Below are 18244 nucleotides of genomic sequence, written 5' to 3' on the forward strand. Positions count from 1 at the left end.
GGTTTACTCCTCCAGTGTTTCTGTTTGCCCAAATGTGTAGCACTAATCAGTGCCTGGTGAAATACCTGAATCACAGCCAGATTTCTGCAATAAAACATTATAATTTAAATTCAGCCTTGAGAGAAGATTCTTAACTTTTTTAAAGGTCTTTCAGCTTTTCTGAGATTGCTATTAAAAATAGAAAGAATACATATTTGGGCTTCTCTTAATTTCTTGAAAACACTCTCCTGCTAAAGCAGACCAAATGTTCAAAACATTTGGTTACTTGACATGTAAGCTGGCGATACAAGAATCCTGTTGAGGGAAATCATATTGTCTCCTCTTTCATTTAAGGAAGGGAGTTGCATAGAAAGAGTCAGTCTTCTGGATTTGACAGCTTTCATTACTGTTTGTGCTTTTGTTACAGTCCTCTTTAAGAGCTAGCCTTTCAAGGTTTCTGTTCATCAGAAATGGGAAAGCTGTGGAGACCCTTTTTTTTTTCTTCTTCTTTTAGAGATTTTTGGGAAACCGGCTTACCCATAACTGCACTCTGATGAAGGTATTGTATTAAAAGAAAAAAAAAGGCTCAGTTCCTTTTTTGTTTTATGTTATGTAAGCTTGATGGCCTTTTTTTAGTTGGCTTCTGTCTTGATTTTATTTTAACGGCTTTAGTTAATAACTTTTTCAAAACTTTTCTTTTTCTTTTTTTTTTTTCAATGAGAACATTTATTTTTGCCAAGTATCTAGAAATCATCCAATTCTGTTGGTCAGGGAGCATGAAATGTAACTCATGCCAGATCATCATTTGCCTTGAGAATCCAAAACTGGATGTTTCCATATTGGAGAACTGATTCTGAATATCATAATTTTCTAAAAAGGCTTCTTAAGAAGCAAAATGTGAAGTGAAATACCTTTAGAAAGACAAGCAAAAAATAGAGAAGTGAAGAAACTGCCATTAATCAGCTGATCTCTGCAGTTTTAACATGCTGGTTTTTACAGGTCACTGATCTCGATGACGAAGTTGGGTCCCCGGCTGAAGAGTTTAAAGCCTTTGCAGCTGATTCTGGCATGAACAGGAGCCAATCAGAATACTGCAATGTGGGCACCAAGACCTACCTGACCAACCACCCTGCCAAGAAGTTTGTGTTTGACTTCATGCGTGTGATGATCATTGATAACCTATGTCTCACACCAGCCAGCAAACAGACTCCACTGGTAGACCTTCTGCTAGAGGTAGAACTTCTTTGTGGTTTAGTTTGGTTTTGTTATTTGAGCTTAGTTGTGACACCTTATTTTCCCAAAATGTTTTTTCTTCTATTACCTTACAAAATTAGGCTAGTGGTAACCTGAGATTCAGTGGAATTGTCATGAAATAAGAGTGGAGAAAAAAAGAAACACTAATGTTTCATAAAGAGTAGCTTGCTCACTTTTCTTTAATGGCTTGGAAAACCAGCATAAGAAGCTTTCTTCAAGTTTTATTTTGTGGAGTATGATTCAGTGGTTAAGCACCTTTCCAACCATGACATCTCTATTGACTTTGTTGAAAATTTAAAACCCCTGCAGAAATTAGGGTTTCCGTTCTGTTTGTATTAGATAAAAAGAAATTGTGCCGTAGATCGTGTCAGTTAGATAAAAAGACATACGGCTTCATATACGTTAAAACCTCACAAAATAACTGTGTTGTCTTGCTGTCAATCAACTTCTGAAGTTCGTGACACTTGAAGAAAGCATTGTCCTGCTAATGAGGTGAGGCAAGGAGGTGAGGAGTTCAGTTACTGTTTAACTGCCTATACCTTCAGACAGTACATTTTGAAATGTTCACATCACTTCTCATTCACCTTGATCTACCTCTTAACTATCTCACCTTATGTCTTGCTGAGTCTCCCAGAATTTTTTTGAAAGCTGCAGGAATTTTGGGCCCCACTTGCATGCTTGTATATTTCCTAACAAGTTTCCTGGAGCAGTTGGGCACCTCTTTGCTGTCACTAAGCAAAAACAAATGAAATGTCAGAAGATCCACAGACACGGGAGGCATATTTGAGATCATGTTCAAGTGGCTGCAGTTCTTCACAGCTCTTTTAACTTGTTATCACTTGTCAGTGTTACTTACCCATTAGCATAAATAGAATTAGGTAGGTACACACTGCCAAACTTACTGTTATTTCTCTTTCTGCAACTTAAATATTTGATGTGTCCCATTTGCTCATTGTTTACTGAAGGAGGTGACTTGTGTCAACTAGAAAATCACAGGTTGAACATATGTTTATAGTGTAGAGTTTCATGTACCTTTTCAGTACGTGTTCTTTTCCAGTACCTGTTATGGCAGAAGATAAATTTCCTGGATTTAAAAAGGAATAATGTATGCTTTGCAAGACTGCATGCAGCCAGTGTATACTCTATGTGCATGCTTAGATTTTTGATAAAGCCAAAACTTTTTTATTTGAGACAGAATGTTAAGAGAAAGAAAAATGTAATTCATGGGAGCTGAGAGAAAAGGAAATAATGTAGAACACCATCCCTCTCCCTCTTTTTTGTTCAGAGATAATAATTATCTTAATATTATTTTAATATCATTTTTAGGCTTCTCCTGAAAGGTCAACACGAACCCAGCAGAAGGAGTTTCAGACATATGTTTTGGATGGAGTGATGGACCACCTACTTGCAGCTGATGTTTTATTGGGTAATATACCAAAGTTTAATAGTCAATCTATTGATTTGGACACCAGGTTTTGATTCTGTGACTTTTTATTTTTTGGTAGTCTGTTTTGTTGCAACTTGATAGTCTTAATTTTTTTCCCCTGCCCTTTCTTTTCCTTTGATGTGTAAATGGTGTTGACGTGCTTGCATGTTCCGTCCCTACCTTGATCGTGCCAAAGCTGTAAGATAAGTTATTCACAAAAACTACATGGCTTAGGGGGTCCAGTCACATTTCATGGTGGCTTGCTGGACTTCCCAGGAGCTCTTGGGCTGCTCTGCCTCCATCCCAGGTGTCATAAGGAACTGTATGCATTTTTGTTCAGACTTCCTTGTAAGGCTCCCCATTTCTTGCCACAGCAGTAATTCAATAAATTTAATTTAATAATAAGACCCACAGTCTTCCTGTGGGTTCAGTGCATTAATAAATCCAGAATATTGTTTTAAAAATCCAGAATAGTTTTTTAAAAGATAAAATAAAAGTCCAGAGCCGTGGTTGCTTACATCAAAGGGATTTTGTATTGTAGGGAAGCCATGAGGTTCTAGCTTTCATTGGCTGAATCTCTTTGTCTTTTATAGAAGTCTAGAAAGCATAAACTAATGTGAATGTATTTATGCAGATGGGGTTATTTGACAAACGTAGAAAACTTTGGGGTTTTTATTACCTAGGTGAAGATGCATCTCTGCCTATAACGAGTGGAGGAAGCTACCAAGTGCTGGTGAACAATGTGTTTTATTTTACACAGCGTGTGGTAGATAAGCTTTGGCAGGGCATGTTCAACAAAGAATCCAAGCTTCTTGTGGACTTCATAATCCAGCTCATTGCACAGGTAACAGGGCTGTTTGTTGTATTACCCTGCCTGAAAAACCATTTTTGCAGATTATGTGGAAATGCATGGAGTGATGTCACTAGACAATCTGATAGTGAAAAATGTTTGGGAAAAGCACAGAATGTGCTTTTCTTTCTCAGGCTCACTCTCTCTTTACAGAGCTTTCTTAGCACATCTTTCTGTGAAGAGCAGTTGAGTAAGAACTGCTCTCAGATCACATTATTTTTTTAGAAATCCCCCCCAAAATAAACAATGAAATATGCCTCACGTGAATTTTGAGATGCTCCCTAAATTTACCTTGACATTTTTGGGAACCTTCCTCACACACTTTTATTGGAAATTGTTAGAAGACTTACTGTTAGAAATCAACAGCATCTTTATAGATGTTAAAATTCAAAGTGTTTAATCATTAATGTCATTTTAGTCCTTGAAATTAATGGAATTGACACTTAGAGTAAAATGCTAATTCTGGAAAATGAGCTTGGGTCAGTTCAAGGGAAGATTGTGTGCCAGTAAAATGAGTTGCTGCTACTTCTGATCATGTTTTTTTTCCTTCCCATCAGTCAAAAAGAAGATCTCAGGGACTCTCGCTGGATGCCATTTATCACTGCCTGAACAGAACCATCCTGTATCAGTTCTCAAGAGCGCACAAAACTGTTCCTCAGCAAGTGGCTCTCCTTGATTCCCTAAGGGTCCTTACTGTAAACAGGAACTTAATTTTGGGACCTGGAAATCATGATCAGGAATTCATCAGCTGCCTAGCTCACTGCTTGATTAATCTTCATGTGGGAAGGTAAATATGTCAGGCAGAAGTGCATTCCACAGCCAGGGCAGGGAAGTACTAAAATGACCCTTTTTTACTCACCTTGCAAATAAGTCAGCAAATTTTGGAGGGCTGTTTATAATTTTCCAGCCAGTAAGTTGCAAGCAAGCTTAAGAAATTCATTTTGAGACAACACTAGGTTTGAAGATCCTGGAAATAGAGAACATTTTTACCTCCTTTCGTAGAGGTATTTTAAATACTGACAAATGTGTTTATCCAGCTATTTTGTTGTTGACCTTTTATAAATTGAAATGTTTTAAAGATAGAAGGAAGCACTGGTGCTAGGTAATTACTAGTCAGAGGGTCCTGTCACTGGATTTACTGTCTGTTGAATCACTTCATACAAGCTCAATATCTTGGTATTTCTTCTGTATAGCATTGAGTAAGGCCAGTCATGCATTAAATCAGGCATCTGTGACAAATGCTGTAGACACCTCCTTTCCTGCATTGCTGCAAATGCCAGCCTGGCATTTTCATTTGTTCTTTCCAAGAAGATCCACAACTTGTGTTTCATCCAAAGATGCTTAGTAACAGTCATCAAACCCCAGTGTTCCCCATTTCTGACCTCGTCTGTTCTGTGTTTCTTCAAATATCACCATCTTCTGCTAGTGACCCCAGTATCTGTGGCACATCATCTCTTCATAAACCTTCAGTTCAGCTTGTGACCACAAATTGTCAGACCTCAAATGGACAGAAGTGAAGATGCTTTGCTATAGTAGTGTGTATTAATCTTTGTGAATCTGATACAAAACCAAATGCTTTATCTTGGCTTGGGTTTTTGTGTCTTTTTATTCTGATGATTGTTAATCCATTGTGTGTTTGTAGCAATGTTGATGGGTTTGGATTGGAAGCAGAAGCCAGGATGACAACTTGGCACATTATGATCCCCTCTGATATAGAACCAGATGGAGTCTACAATCAAGATGTCAGTGAAGGTAATCTGAGAATGACAAAGCCACAGATGTCTCATAATGCCACTTCTGTATTGTCATCACTAATCTTTTACCCCAGTGACCCAGGGCAGGGTCTTGTGGTATGTGTGTGTTACCCAGTTACTCTCTGGAGGGGCACCGGGACTGTGTGTGTATAAAATTGCATAAAAATAGATGAAAAGGCTCTTCAAAGAAGTACCAAGATGGACACATTGAGGATAAATTAATGTTTTGTTAGAATAGTAAGAGCTCTTCATTGTTTTCTGGACATTCTCCAGAATTAGAAAGACAGTTTTATGTGCATTACTTTAAATGCAAGAGAAGTGGCTCATTTTAATATAAGAAATATATGGTATAAACTATACAGTTACTATTTTGTGGTATGCTTACAATCTTTCACTCAAAGGAAATTTATGAACTTGCTATGGAAGAAAGTATTCAGTAATTCTTAAATGTGTGTATTTAATATTGATGCAGGTACTTAGGCACACGTTATATGTGAAAATGCTGAAGCATAATGTATGTATAGAATTATATATATATTTATAGACACAGACTCCTATAAGGTTTTTTCAATCTAATTTTGTTAATAGATGGGTGTTGGAGATGAGTCACAACTAATCAGAGCCAGTGTTTCAAATTCACAGGGAAAAAACTGTCAAAATTAATTGCTGGACTTTCTGATAGCATACATAATGGCAAAAACAGGCGTTCTGGCCAAAGGTATTTCACACATCATGCAAGGGGGGGGAGAAACTACAGTGTAATCACAGAAATCATTAATTTCCTTACTGTAAAATTGTCAATGCTATGAGCACTGTAGAGAGCTTGCTGTTTGTGATCTTGTACTTATGCAGGTCGCCAGCTTCTTTTAAAAGCCATAAACAGAGTGTGGACAGAGCTGATCCACAGTAAAAAACAGGTTTTGGAAGAAGTTTTCAAAGTGACACTGCCTGTCAATGATCGTGGCCAAGTGGATATAACTGTTGCCAGACCTTTCATTGAGGAAGCGAGTTTAAAATGTTGGCAAAATCATTTGGGTAAGTCCTGACTTGAGGATTTGGCTGTCCAGAAGGATGGATTTCCTCAGCATAAACTGTATGCACTGGATGTTTTAATATAGGCTTAACTTTTTTTGTAGCTGTAAATACTCTCTAAACTGGCACTGTGTAATACAGAATCCTTCAGAAACAGGACCATAAACAGGATATTCTTACATTCCAGTGCACAGGGCCCTCTCTGAGTTAGCAAATAGCTTATTGTGGATTACAGTGGCAGAACCCTTGAATTGTGGTGACCTCTATTACCATTCCCAGGATTAGATGTGCCAGGCAGGGAAGGGGATCCTCTTAAGCATGTCTGGGTGCAGCCTGCAAACTCTTGGTCTGGTGTTGAGATGGGAAATTGGTGGCTGAGCAGTCCTTCTCTAGCAGCAGTGATGCTATGACTAATTCTTGGCTAGGAAATCTGTTCAGCATAGGAAGCAGTTCTGCAGGAAAAGGACCCAGGAATCCTGGTGGACAAGTTACAGACAAATTAGCTCTGCATCCATGTAATAAAGATCAATTGGTGCTTGACTGAATTAGCAAGAGTTTAGACAGCAGAAATTACAATTCCGTAGATGTGACTCATTTGATTATTTCACAGTTCTGAAGTAATTGAGGTTAACCTGGATGTACAGAAAACATATTTGGAAACCTGGAATACTTGTTTTTGCAGTATCTGTGTTTCTGTGTGTTCCTGGCTGATGTTTGTTAAGGTTTCCAATATCTCCCTCATGGCCAGTGTATTTGCAGAAAGCGTTTGAGTACAGCTACACCTTTTTTGAAGCAACAGAAAAGGTCATTCTATCTAAAAAAACAAGCATAATGGGGGGAGGGGGAAAAAAAACCTTCTTAAAAGTGCTCCTAATCCTTTGTTTTTCAGCTCATGAGAAAAAATGCATCAGTAGAGGAGAGGCTTTGGTTCCAACCACACAGTCCAAACTTTCAAGAGTCAGCAGTGGATTTGGCCTCTCTAAACTGACTGGTTCCAGGAGGAACCGCAAGGAGAGTGGGCTGAGTAAACACAACCTCTCCACACAGGTATTTTCTGTCAAGAAATAACATGCAGTCTAAAATCCAGCAATATATGATCAGGATTTGTGGTAAATATCCCAAGGTGGGGTGTCTTGCACAGGGTGAAGTATTATCTTGTGTTTGGTTTTCTTTCCCTTTTTTGACTCTCCAGACTGGGCATCTTGCTTCTGTGTGTCTAATTTAGTAGGTCCATCTGCATATCTGTAACCTTAAGCTAAGAGTCAGCCCTTCATTGTTGGTGAGACTGCTCAGCTGCTTCTGTTTCATGACTGTGGTAGTCTGGGTCTTAAGTTCAGTTTGCAATGCTACACTGAAATGGAAGCTGTGATACAGATGTTGGGTTTTTTCCCCATTCTGTCCTCAAGATGGAAAGAGGGGTTTGAAAATTTTGTGGAAAAATATGCTGCTAGTTCTCTTTCTGAGCTGAAAATTAGTGGAATTGAGAAATTAATGAATTCTCAGTGCTCTCAGTCCTTTTGCTGGTGAGCAGGTATATAATGAAGGGGAAAGGGAAGAACTTAACAAATGGAGCTGACAGGAACTGGTCCTGGTTGTATCAGAAGAGGAAGCAATAAGTGAAAACAGAGATAGCGTGGGACAAAGTGAGGAGGGGTGGGTGTCTTGAGGATTTCCAGCAAACTAGGCACTATCCACAAAATATTACTTAAAAGGAAGAAGGGAAGAGTACTCTTTCTCAGTGCCAATCTGTTTAGGAATGTTCTGAATGTTTATTTTAAGGAACTATTCTTTGTGAGCAAGTTTAGCAATGTGGTGTATTCCTAGGCTGTTCATTCAAACAAACTCTTGTTTATAAGAACAAACTCTTGTTTACATAACAAACTCTTGTTTATTCTGTTTGTCACCTTGTTTTTTGTCTTAGGAAATTTCCCAGTGGATGTTTACTCACATTGCAGTGGTTCGGGACCTGGTTGATATGCAGTATAAAGAATACCAGGAGGTATGGATGGCTTGCAGTGCTAATTACCTGACACTGATACTTTGGCCTGTTAAGTTATACCAATGCCATTTCTCAGTATGAGACTTGTGAAATATTGGGCTCTCATAGGTGAAATGCATGGATGTTTACAAACAGTTGTTATTTTTAAGGGGTTTTTAGGTACAATCAAATAAACTCATTTTGATCTGGTTGTAGATGAAAATTCTTGTAGCAATATCACATGTTAAGTGTGAATTTTTTTAAAGAAGCTTAAATTCCTTACAAGTGTAAAAAAAACCAAAGCAGGGAACAAAAGGAGAGTGATTGGAAGTACGCTGTATTTCTAAAGCATTGTACAAAAACTGAGAGGAAATGTGGAGAAGCATTGTGTCTAAATGCTACTTTCATAGTAACACAAAGAAAATTTTGTGGTATCATCCAATAATAGAGTGGCTGGTCTGTGCCTTCCAGAATGAAGTTGTTCCACCCTGTGGTGTCTGCCAATCATTCCCAAAGGCATTTCATTCAAACTGGTTGCTGAGCTATGTGCTATAAATCTTAAAAAATAACTTCTGAGAGAAACAGGTCATTCAAAGCAATTTGTTTCAAAAACCAACCACGAAACTTCACTTCATTGAACTTCTCTCCTGTGCCAATAAGGACAGGAAGTCCTCGTATCTGGTTTCATTCTTAAAATCATTTTTCAAATTCCATGCATTTATGTGTTTGTGTGCAGCGCCAGCAGAATGCATTGAAATACGTGACTGAGGAGTGGTCTCAAATTGAGTACGAGTTACTGCGAGAGCGAGGGCTCTGGGGGCCCCCCATCGGCTCCCACCTGGACAAGTGGATGCTGGAGATGACTGAGGGGCCCTGCAGAATGAGGAAAAAGATGGTGCGGAATGACATGTTTTATACTCAGTATCCCTACATGCCCGAGGCTGAGCAGGAAACAAACCTGCTGGTAAGTATTCAGGAGTTTGGGATGGGTGAGATGGGTGATTACACCCTGTTGCAAAATGCTGCTTTTTTTTTTCTCCTTGATAACTTTTTCTTAAGAAAGATATTTTACTCTTTTGGTACGACCTGATATTCTTCTGTCTGTTCTAAATGGTTGGTAAAGTCCAGTTGTTCCTCATGCTATATTTAGGGAAGGGACTGAGTCACTTGGCTCAAAACAAAGCAAATTTGGATATGTTGCAATATAATGTGAGGTGTGCTGAGTGATCCTGCCAACAAACAGCACTGGCATCTTCACAAGCCTCCAGAGACTGAAAGTTCCATTATCATGTGAGGTTCAGTCTGGGTTCTTGTCCTTAATCTAGATAATGTGCAAAAGGTGATCTGGAAAAAAAAAAGGAAAAAAGGGCTACAGGTCTTGGTTTGGGTGCACTTCTGAAATGTACTTTCGTCAGTCCATGAAGATGAAGGTGGGCTGTGGAGCAGAAAAGTTCGTGGCCTTTGAAAGCTTTGCAGTTAGTTCCTGTTAATTTTGGAACACTGCTTTTAAGAAAGGAAGCAGTCTTTATTATGTCTTTTTAAGCATGTGTGTATGCATGCAGGATTTTTTTCCCCTCAAATTATGTCTGAGTGTCAAAGTACTTTAAAAAAGCAGAAAAAACTTTGAAGTCAGTAAATTTTTAACTATTAGATATTTTTGCCTGCTTGTGGTCTGACACACAGTAGCTGTAGTGACAGTCTAATTCACATGAAGTAGAGAACATGCCATCATACATTCTTCTCAAAAGTGTTCTTTCTCTGATGTAATTGATGCTTATGTAATTGATGCCCTGTTTCCAGTCTGACTTCTCAAACAGACTTCCTGAGACATCTGATGATACCATTCCTCAAAAGGTAAAGAACCAAGTACACTGACTGAAAGAATGTAAAATAAATACAACTTCTGCATGTTAGGCAGTCTTAACAAGGCTTCTACGTTTGGCTTTCAACTTGCTCTTTCAGTAAACAATTCCAGACCTAAGGTTTTTTTCAGTAATCATATTAGAAGATGTTACTGTGCTGTCCTCAACCTTCACCTAATTAAACTTTCTGTAGACCTTCCCTTCTTTGCTGCACACTAACAGGCTGTGTTGGGCTGTGCTACCACTGTTCTCACTGTGTGGAGTGTTGTGGCTTTGGGACCTGAAACTATTGGTCAGTGGAACACATTTAGTAATGGGCAACACATCGCTTGGAAGCACTTACTGGGAAAGTGTTTCCTTCTAAGAGGGGATCTGGGGAGCATTTTTTCTCCTTTTTGTCCATAATGGGCTTTAAAAGGCTGACTTTTGTTAAAGGCCATATTAATTTTGTCTTAGCTGACTCTTCTCTGTTTTGCTATTGATAAAATGCACACATTTGCTTAAAAAATATGAATCCTTTCTTGAAAAGAACAGACATTCTTGGAAGTGGCTTCTCTGCAAGCATTTCAATATTATGCCTTTCTCTGTTAATTAGAGTCACGGTCTTGCCCATCACTAAGTACAGTGTGTAATGTGCATTCACTCATTTTGAATTTCCTTCTACAATTATCTAATTCATATAAATGCAAGTAATTCTATTATACAGAATATCTAATATCAATTGTTACTGTTTTCCTTCATTCCTTCACCTTAGCAGTGCTATAAAAGATTTCTCTTTGTAGGTTATACATGAGTTGTTTCCACAAATGTTTTAAGCATCATTTAAATGGCAGTTTTGTGCTGATAAGGAGTGAAGACTTGGTTAAACATAAGTCAGCAAATTAAATTACAGTGCCTTAAGTTTTTGATTTTTGGTAGCAGCCAATTTGACCTGAATAATTTCTGTGTTGTTGATCTTAGTATCTTTATCATCCTAAGCATCAACTTGTAATAAAGTTAGTTTGATTTCTGTTCTGAATGTTACTTCCTTAATTAAGTGAGGAACATAAGAATTACCCTGTGATGGGGGTTGGGACAGACAAAGAGGAAGGAAACATTACACACAGAAAAAAACCCCAAATCAAAACAACAAACACTCAACAAAGCAAAAAAAAAAACCCACAAAAAAAAGACCAAAAACACCACAAACACCACATTGTTTGTACAAAGGTACAAACAATGCTCAAATATTTACTTCAGGCACATGCATATTCTCATGCCAGTCTCCTCCCCATAAGCCATCAGAAACTTTATGAAAAAAGAAGCAACTAAATTAATGAAGAATTTTTGAGACTTAAAGCCAATCCCTGGGTGCTTTTAGTTCATACCAGCTTCCACATAGTTGTATCTTCTTGAGGCAATTTTTTATTCAAATTACTGCCTAACAGAGAAGTCAGCTGGCTAACAAATAAACTACATATGTTGGTAGGGAGTAAAAAAATGATAAAATGGCCTTCTGAGCAATCAGTGTTAAGCACGAGTATCCCAGCCTTTTATGACAGGTCATAACATACTGACTACACCTACTCCCTATGTTCTAGTTTTATCTGCAGGCTTTTCTGCAACCCCATGTTTGCTTAAATGGCTCTATAGCTCCTTGCAAATTAGCCAACAGATCAGATCTCCTGAAGAGTCTCTGTTCCTGTCTGTGTTGGTATATGAGCACGCACAAAACACTCAATGGGCATGCACTGTGCTGCACACCTGTTCCTGAAAGACCTTCACTGAGGGACTGAGGGAGGAATTGGCTGACCAAGCGATTTCTTCCATTATTCCCAAGAAACCTGCTCGCTACCGGAGAGCCATCAGTTATGACAGCAAGGAGTACTACATGCGCCTGGCTTCCGGAAACCCCGCCGTCTTCCAGGACGCCATAGAAGAGAGCACAGTTGGGGAAACAGCTCAGCAGGAGCCAGAGCATGGGGAGGACACTATTGCAAGAGTCAAAGGTTAGATAGTTTGGTTTGTTATCCTCTCATGCATTTGCATTAAGACAAGCGTAAGTCCTGCAGGACTCTTGTTTTTCTCTCTTGGCATTGGGTCAGTAATTTGAAAGATTATAGGTTCTGTGAAGTCAATTTTCTGTGTCTCTTTATGACATTTATCTGTCTCTGTTCTTTTCCAGGCCTGGTGAAGCCTCCCCTGAAACGATCTCGCTCTGCTCCTGATGGAGGAGATGATGAGAACCAGGACCAGTCACAGGATCAAATTGTTGAGGGGAGTTCAATTGATGAAGAGGAGAAGACTGACAATACAACTTTGCTTCGACTTCTTGAAGAAGGAGAGAAGGTACTGTGTCAAAACACTAAGAATTTAATGTATTGGAATTTCTTCATTATGTGTCCCAGACATGAATAAATGTCCTATATATCTTCCTTGGTCTGTATATTTCATCAGCTTCTTCCTTAAATGTGTTCTTTGTGTGCCTGACCCTAAAAATGCTGTACTGGAAACATTGTGGGGGTTTTTTTTGCCTTCTGCCTGCAAGGGAAAAATTCACCTGCCCTGAAATGAAGGCTATGAGCTATCCCATGCTTGGTTTATTGTCCTGTCAACTTAATAATCAGGATAGAAAATAAACATTGAAAATGTAAGCGCTGAATTTAGCACACTGTTCCTAATTAATTGTTGCCTTCATTAGAATGTGAAGCCTTGATAAATAGTATTTTATGCCCAAGATCAGTGGTGATTTACCATGCTGTGTATTTGGTATTTCAGGCTTTGTCCATCAGAAGTATACCATTAAATAGCATTGTGATCATGGTTGAGTAGGCTGAAAGTTCTAAAATAGGCAGCGTAGTGCGAGCAGATAAACTGGTAAATAGATACATTTATATCATACTAATGAGGCTTTATCCAACTTCCTCCCCAGTTAGGGAGGGATTAGGCATTAGGTCTGATTAAAGGAGAGACTGACAAGATTTTTGCTGTATGTGCAAATGATACAGCAGTCTCTGGGACTTGTTCTAACAGAGCAGTGGTCTGAGCCTGTGCTCCTTAACCTGCTTTCCCTAAGCATCTGCTTTTCCTCATAGATCCAGCACATGTACCGCTGTGCTCGGGTTCAGGGCCTTGACACCAGCGAGGGGCTGCTTCTTTTTGGGAAAGAGCACTTCTACGTAATCGATGGGTTTACCATGACAGCCACCAGGGAGATACGGGACATTGAGACACTGCCTCCAAAGTGAGTACATTCATAGAGACTTTCCTTGATCCTTAGAAGCTGAACAAGAAGTATTCAATGAGGTTTTTGAGGAGTCAATTCCAAGATAATGTAAGATGCTGGAAGACCTCAGGTACTGAGCAATTTGTAGTATGGTATATTGTGAAAATATGTTATCAGCTGTTTCTGTAACTGGACTCTCATATGAAATTAATTGAATAATTCTTTTCCACGAAGAAAATTTCTCTTCTTTTTAATCACTTCACTCAGGCCTGTTTATGTTCCTTTACAGGATGCATGAGCCAATCATACCTAGGGGAGCAAGGCAAGGTCCAAGTCAACTCAAAAGAACTTGCAGCATTTTTGCATATGAAGATATCAAGGAGGTGCACAAAAGGAGATATCTTTTGCAGGTAACTTGGACACCATATTTGGAGTGTTTTGATGATGTAATTTTTAGAAATGAAAATCAATACATAACTGAAGAATATTTGGAAAGAGAAGCTATTGACTGTGTTGAAATTGAAGCATTTAGATTGGGCATCCTTGTTGCAACTTACCCAGATTTAGTTTATTGGGCGTGTCAGTCAATGTCAGTCATCCAAAAATAAAACATTTGGTTGCATTAAGCAAAGTCTGCTTCACTGTAATTTAGTGCCACATATAGCATGACTAAACTGGTCTGTGCTTGGGCTTCAGAGGTGACAAGAAAATAAGTTATTGTTGACATGGGTTTGTCCTCTGTTTTCAGCCAATTGCAATTGAAGTTTTCTCAGGAGATGGACGGAACTATCTTCTAGCTTTCCAGAAAGGGGTTAGAAACAAAGTTTATCAAAGGTAATGTAAAATAAATTAGAGTATTTAACATGAATGTTTGCAAATACCTATGTGTGGAGGCTTTGTTTGGTGCCTGCTAGCAGCTTACTGCTGCAGGAAAGAGCCACTAGAAGGCACTACATGCCTTTAGTTAGAAGAGGCTCCTGTGATTTTGTTGGGGTTGTTGTGCAGCTGCTCAAAAGGAAGTCTGGAACTGTACTAAATGCATGCTGCTTTTCAGGAGATGACATCCCAAAGGCAGAAACACTAATCATAATCTTCTAACTGCTGCTGCAGGTTTTTGGCTGTGGTGCCATCTCTGACCGACAGCTCGGAGTCAGTGTCTGGGCAGAGACCAAACACCAGTGTAGAGCAAGGGTAGGTGGTTCTGTTCCTCACAACCTCTGGGGCTCATCAGTTTCCAATATATGATGCTTGCATTGATATCATGATTATCTGGAGAATATCAGAATTAATGTTATCGGTATACTGATACATTCTGAAAGGTATTGGAGTGCTGAAGCCATCAGATTTATCCAATTTGTTAAAAATATTTTACTCATCAGCCACCACTTGCAATGAATTGCATAATTAACATGCATAATTTTTACAGTGCGTGTTTAGAATTTTTAAAAAAGGTACTGCAAAAGGAAAGGATACATGTACTTCTAATGGTTGCAATTTATAACTTTTAATGTTGAAATTTTGGGTTGTGAAAATGTAACCGAGTTCTTACTGCAAACTCAAGAAATTCACTTTCTTCTTCCTGCTAGGTCTGGCTTGCTTAGCACTTTAGTGGGAGAAAAATCTGTTACTCAAAGATGGGAAGTAAGTATGAAAATGCTGGGGTATTTTTTGTATTAAATTCCACATTTTGTAGTGATACATAAATAATCAATACACATAAGTTGCATCCTCTTATTCTAACTGGTGGAACACACTGTTGTAGCAAGTGTATCTCAGCATTTAATTTTTAGTATTTCGTGGTATCATCATCAAATAAGAAATGGTTCTACTGTTGAATTGCAGGGGGAGAGCTGTAGTAAAAATAGAGTGAGCATTGCAATATTGAAGTAAGTTTGTTTGAGGAGGGCTGCACATTGACAGTCTGGCTGGTTGACATTTGATTGTTGTAAAGTGAAAAATTTACTGTGCTGTTATCTGTCTGCCTTAAGAGAGGAGAAATCAGTAACTTCCAGTACCTGATGCACTTGAACACCCTGGCTGGCAGATCCTATAACGACCTCATGCAGTACCCTGTCTTCCCCTGGATCCTTGCAGACTATGACTCAGAGGTAAATAAAACATCTCGCCAGCCTTGATAGTGGTCTTGTATAAGTTGAACGTTTCTATTGTGTTTCTCCTACTTCTCAACAGGGAGGGTATTAGAGAATCTTGGCTGGGCTGGTTTTACAGATGTTGTTGGCCTGTGCACAGGTGAGGGCTGGGATCCAGAGAGAGGCATTTGCCCCTCTACCTTGCAGCAGTTCCTGTAAATGTCTGCATTAGCTTTAAGCTGTGTATCCTGAAGTATGCTAAGCCCACAGAGAAGGTATCCTTGTTCAGAAGACTGTGGTAGGGGCTACCATGAAATCTGGCCCCATGGTGAAAGAATATGCTTTTGAAAAAGACGAAACATCCTATTGATGCTTTTGTGGACAGCCATTGCCACCAACCAGACCATTACATAAAATATTGTTAGGGGACTTGTTGAGTATTTGTGAAAAAATTAGGGGGAACTGGGGACAGGATAAGAGGAGCAGGGCAGAAGTTGTGCAGAGCCCAGATGTGATTGCAGATAAAACAGGCTGGCTGTCTTGGATCAGACTGAAGGACTGTTTTAAGCATATCCAACATGGCATTTGCTGTGTGTGTAGAAAGCAGGGATAACAACCTTAAAAGGTAGGTGGTGTTAACTGTGGTAATCAGCAGCTTTCAAAGGATGTGGTTTGGTTTTATAAAATCGTTGTCTGATTTATTTTTAAAGGAACTGGATCTTACAAATCCTAAAACATTCAGAAACCTGGCCAAGCCCATGGGAGCTCAAACAGAGGACAGGTTAGCCCAGTACAAGAAGCGATACAAGGATTGGGAGGATCCCAATGGTAAGTAATAATCCATCCTGCAGAAAGAACAGACGAACATGTGCCCGTCATCATAGGAAGGACTCATGGATTTTTTTATAATGTGGGGAGAGAGATTTGGATATGGATGTGCAGAACTCTGCCATGTTTTTTTTTGTGACCATCCAACAAAGTCTAAATTAGAACTTAGAGATGTTGGCTTTCTTTCTGTGTTGTTTTAAATCTAAATGACATCTTTGTTTATATGTAAAAACAAAGAACAGTTGCACGTTTAGATGAGTTTAATATTATGTATATATATGGGCAGGCACATGAAGCACACAACCAGCTGTGTCTGCTAATACAGTTTGATTGCTGCTGTATGAAAATTAGTAGTACAAAGAATTCAAATGCTTCTGCATTAGCAGTATTCTAGTTTTTTCATTTCTAATCTTAAAGTATGGTTTTTTGGCTGAGGAAACAGCAGCTTCTTAGCTAAAAAAGCCTCAGAATGAGATGCAACTAAGTTACCTAGCCATGATTTTAGAGGTTTCTTGTATATTGAAAATAAAACTTCTGTGTTTAGCAAAACAAGTTTTCTTGTGTGCCTTCATTGAAGATAGAAGCCTGTTTAACTACTGCAGTGCTGTTCTGTGTCAAACAGCAGTAGGTGGCAAAGACATTCATTTTTAGAAACAAATCAGTATTTTCTAAGTGTGCTTGTGCAGACATTTTGCCTGGAAATTAAGAAAGTAAAAGCTGTACAAAATCTGTAGGCAACAGTTCTGATATGTATTTCTGCCCAAGATTTTAAATCCATAGTACAAAATAACACCAAAAATTAAAAAAAAAACTTTTAAAGAAATGTTTCTTCAGCAGAAATCACTGTAGTTGCACTGCAGTATTTCAATTAATTAAAACAAAAAATTAGTAACCATTCAGTACTGCTTTGCAGAACCCTGTTGAATTAGGGCTACTGTACTGCAGCCAAACTCAAGTGACAAAACATAAAGCTTTCAGATATCTGAGAATGAAAATTACAAATTCCAGTTCTGAAGGTGTCCAAGGCTGCACAGTAATTAAAATGCAGTGTTATTTTTTTTTCCAGTCGTACTGATTCTGTCACCTAATGAATTTATTTCTCCTGTGTTTATGATTTTTAATCTGCAGGGGAAACCCCAGCTTATCACTATGGGACTCACTATTCCTCAGCCATGATTGTGGCTTCCTATCTTGTCCGGATGGAGCCTTTTACTCAGATTTTCTTACGGTTACAGGTAAAAATGCACTTCAAGTTTCTTGCCTGCTGTGTATTTCAGGCATCGCTGGGAAATAAGATCAGTCAGCTTTGTTTTCATCAAATATCATAGAAGAAACACCTTTTAGCAGAGTTCTTATTGCCTGGCAGGTTTTTGATATGTCTTTTTAAAAGATGTGATGGAATTCACCTTTTTTTTTCCCTTGTAGTTTGAACATTTTCCTAAATGTACACAAAACAAAGTAGCCGCAGACAAAAACCAAAATGAGTTCTATTGTGAAAAATATTTTGCTGTTTCTCTGAAAGAGACTAGATTTGAAATCAGACAGATGAGACTTTTCCTAAAGTTCTGTATATCTGTATCTATATTTTGTGTTATCATGTACCTGAAAGTAATGCAGCTGATTAGATTGGTTGCGTTAAAAAAAGAAATGTGCTATGTTCTAGTGTCTTCATTTGGCAGAGGATGCTCTGATTTGCCTTGCTGGCAAAGCCTGCCATGCTGAGGGGTGCTGTGACACTGACGTGCTGCTCTCTCTGCCCGGCAGGGCGGTCACTTCGACCTGGCTGACCGCATGTTCCACAGCGTGCGCGAGGCCTGGTACTCCGCCTCCAAGCACAACATGGCAGACGTGAAGGAGCTCATCCCAGAGTTCTTCTACCTCCCCGAGTTCCTGCTCAATTCCAACAATTTTGACCTAGGTAGGCAAAAAGAGCTTGATAGCAGCACTGTGGGTGGGAGAACAGAGCCAGACAGACTTCCAGGTATT

General features: G+C 38.9%; 1 protein-coding gene across 1 annotated transcript in view; it reads left to right on the forward strand.

Annotated features, from left to right (window-relative positions):
• The window catches only part of WDFY3 (WD repeat and FYVE domain containing 3), a 151705-nt gene that overhangs the window by 118210 nt on the left and 15251 nt on the right, over positions 1 to 18244 (forward strand). Inside the window, exons 34-55 of the mRNA XM_066547961.1 lie at positions 494 to 538; positions 979 to 1212; positions 2560 to 2659; positions 3343 to 3503; positions 4067 to 4296; positions 5152 to 5261; positions 6116 to 6298; positions 7185 to 7342; positions 8217 to 8294; positions 9010 to 9237; positions 10074 to 10127; positions 11955 to 12123; positions 12300 to 12463; positions 13210 to 13358; positions 13630 to 13750; positions 14089 to 14174; positions 14451 to 14531; positions 14927 to 14981; positions 15329 to 15448; positions 16141 to 16258; positions 17387 to 17493; positions 18023 to 18176. Of these exons, the coding sequence (XP_066404058.1) occupies positions 494 to 538; positions 979 to 1212; positions 2560 to 2659; positions 3343 to 3503; positions 4067 to 4296; positions 5152 to 5261; positions 6116 to 6298; positions 7185 to 7342; positions 8217 to 8294; positions 9010 to 9237; positions 10074 to 10127; positions 11955 to 12123; positions 12300 to 12463; positions 13210 to 13358; positions 13630 to 13750; positions 14089 to 14174; positions 14451 to 14531; positions 14927 to 14981; positions 15329 to 15448; positions 16141 to 16258; positions 17387 to 17493; positions 18023 to 18176 (2905 nt within the window). The remainder of the gene's footprint in view (positions 1 to 493; positions 539 to 978; positions 1213 to 2559; positions 2660 to 3342; positions 3504 to 4066; positions 4297 to 5151; positions 5262 to 6115; positions 6299 to 7184; positions 7343 to 8216; positions 8295 to 9009; positions 9238 to 10073; positions 10128 to 11954; positions 12124 to 12299; positions 12464 to 13209; positions 13359 to 13629; positions 13751 to 14088; positions 14175 to 14450; positions 14532 to 14926; positions 14982 to 15328; positions 15449 to 16140; positions 16259 to 17386; positions 17494 to 18022; positions 18177 to 18244) is intronic.

Source organism: Molothrus aeneus, chromosome 4 (genome assembly GCF_037042795.1).
Source record: "Molothrus aeneus isolate 106 chromosome 4, BPBGC_Maene_1.0, whole genome shotgun sequence".
NCBI classification, from domain to species: domain Eukaryota; kingdom Metazoa; phylum Chordata; class Aves; order Passeriformes; family Icteridae; genus Molothrus; species Molothrus aeneus.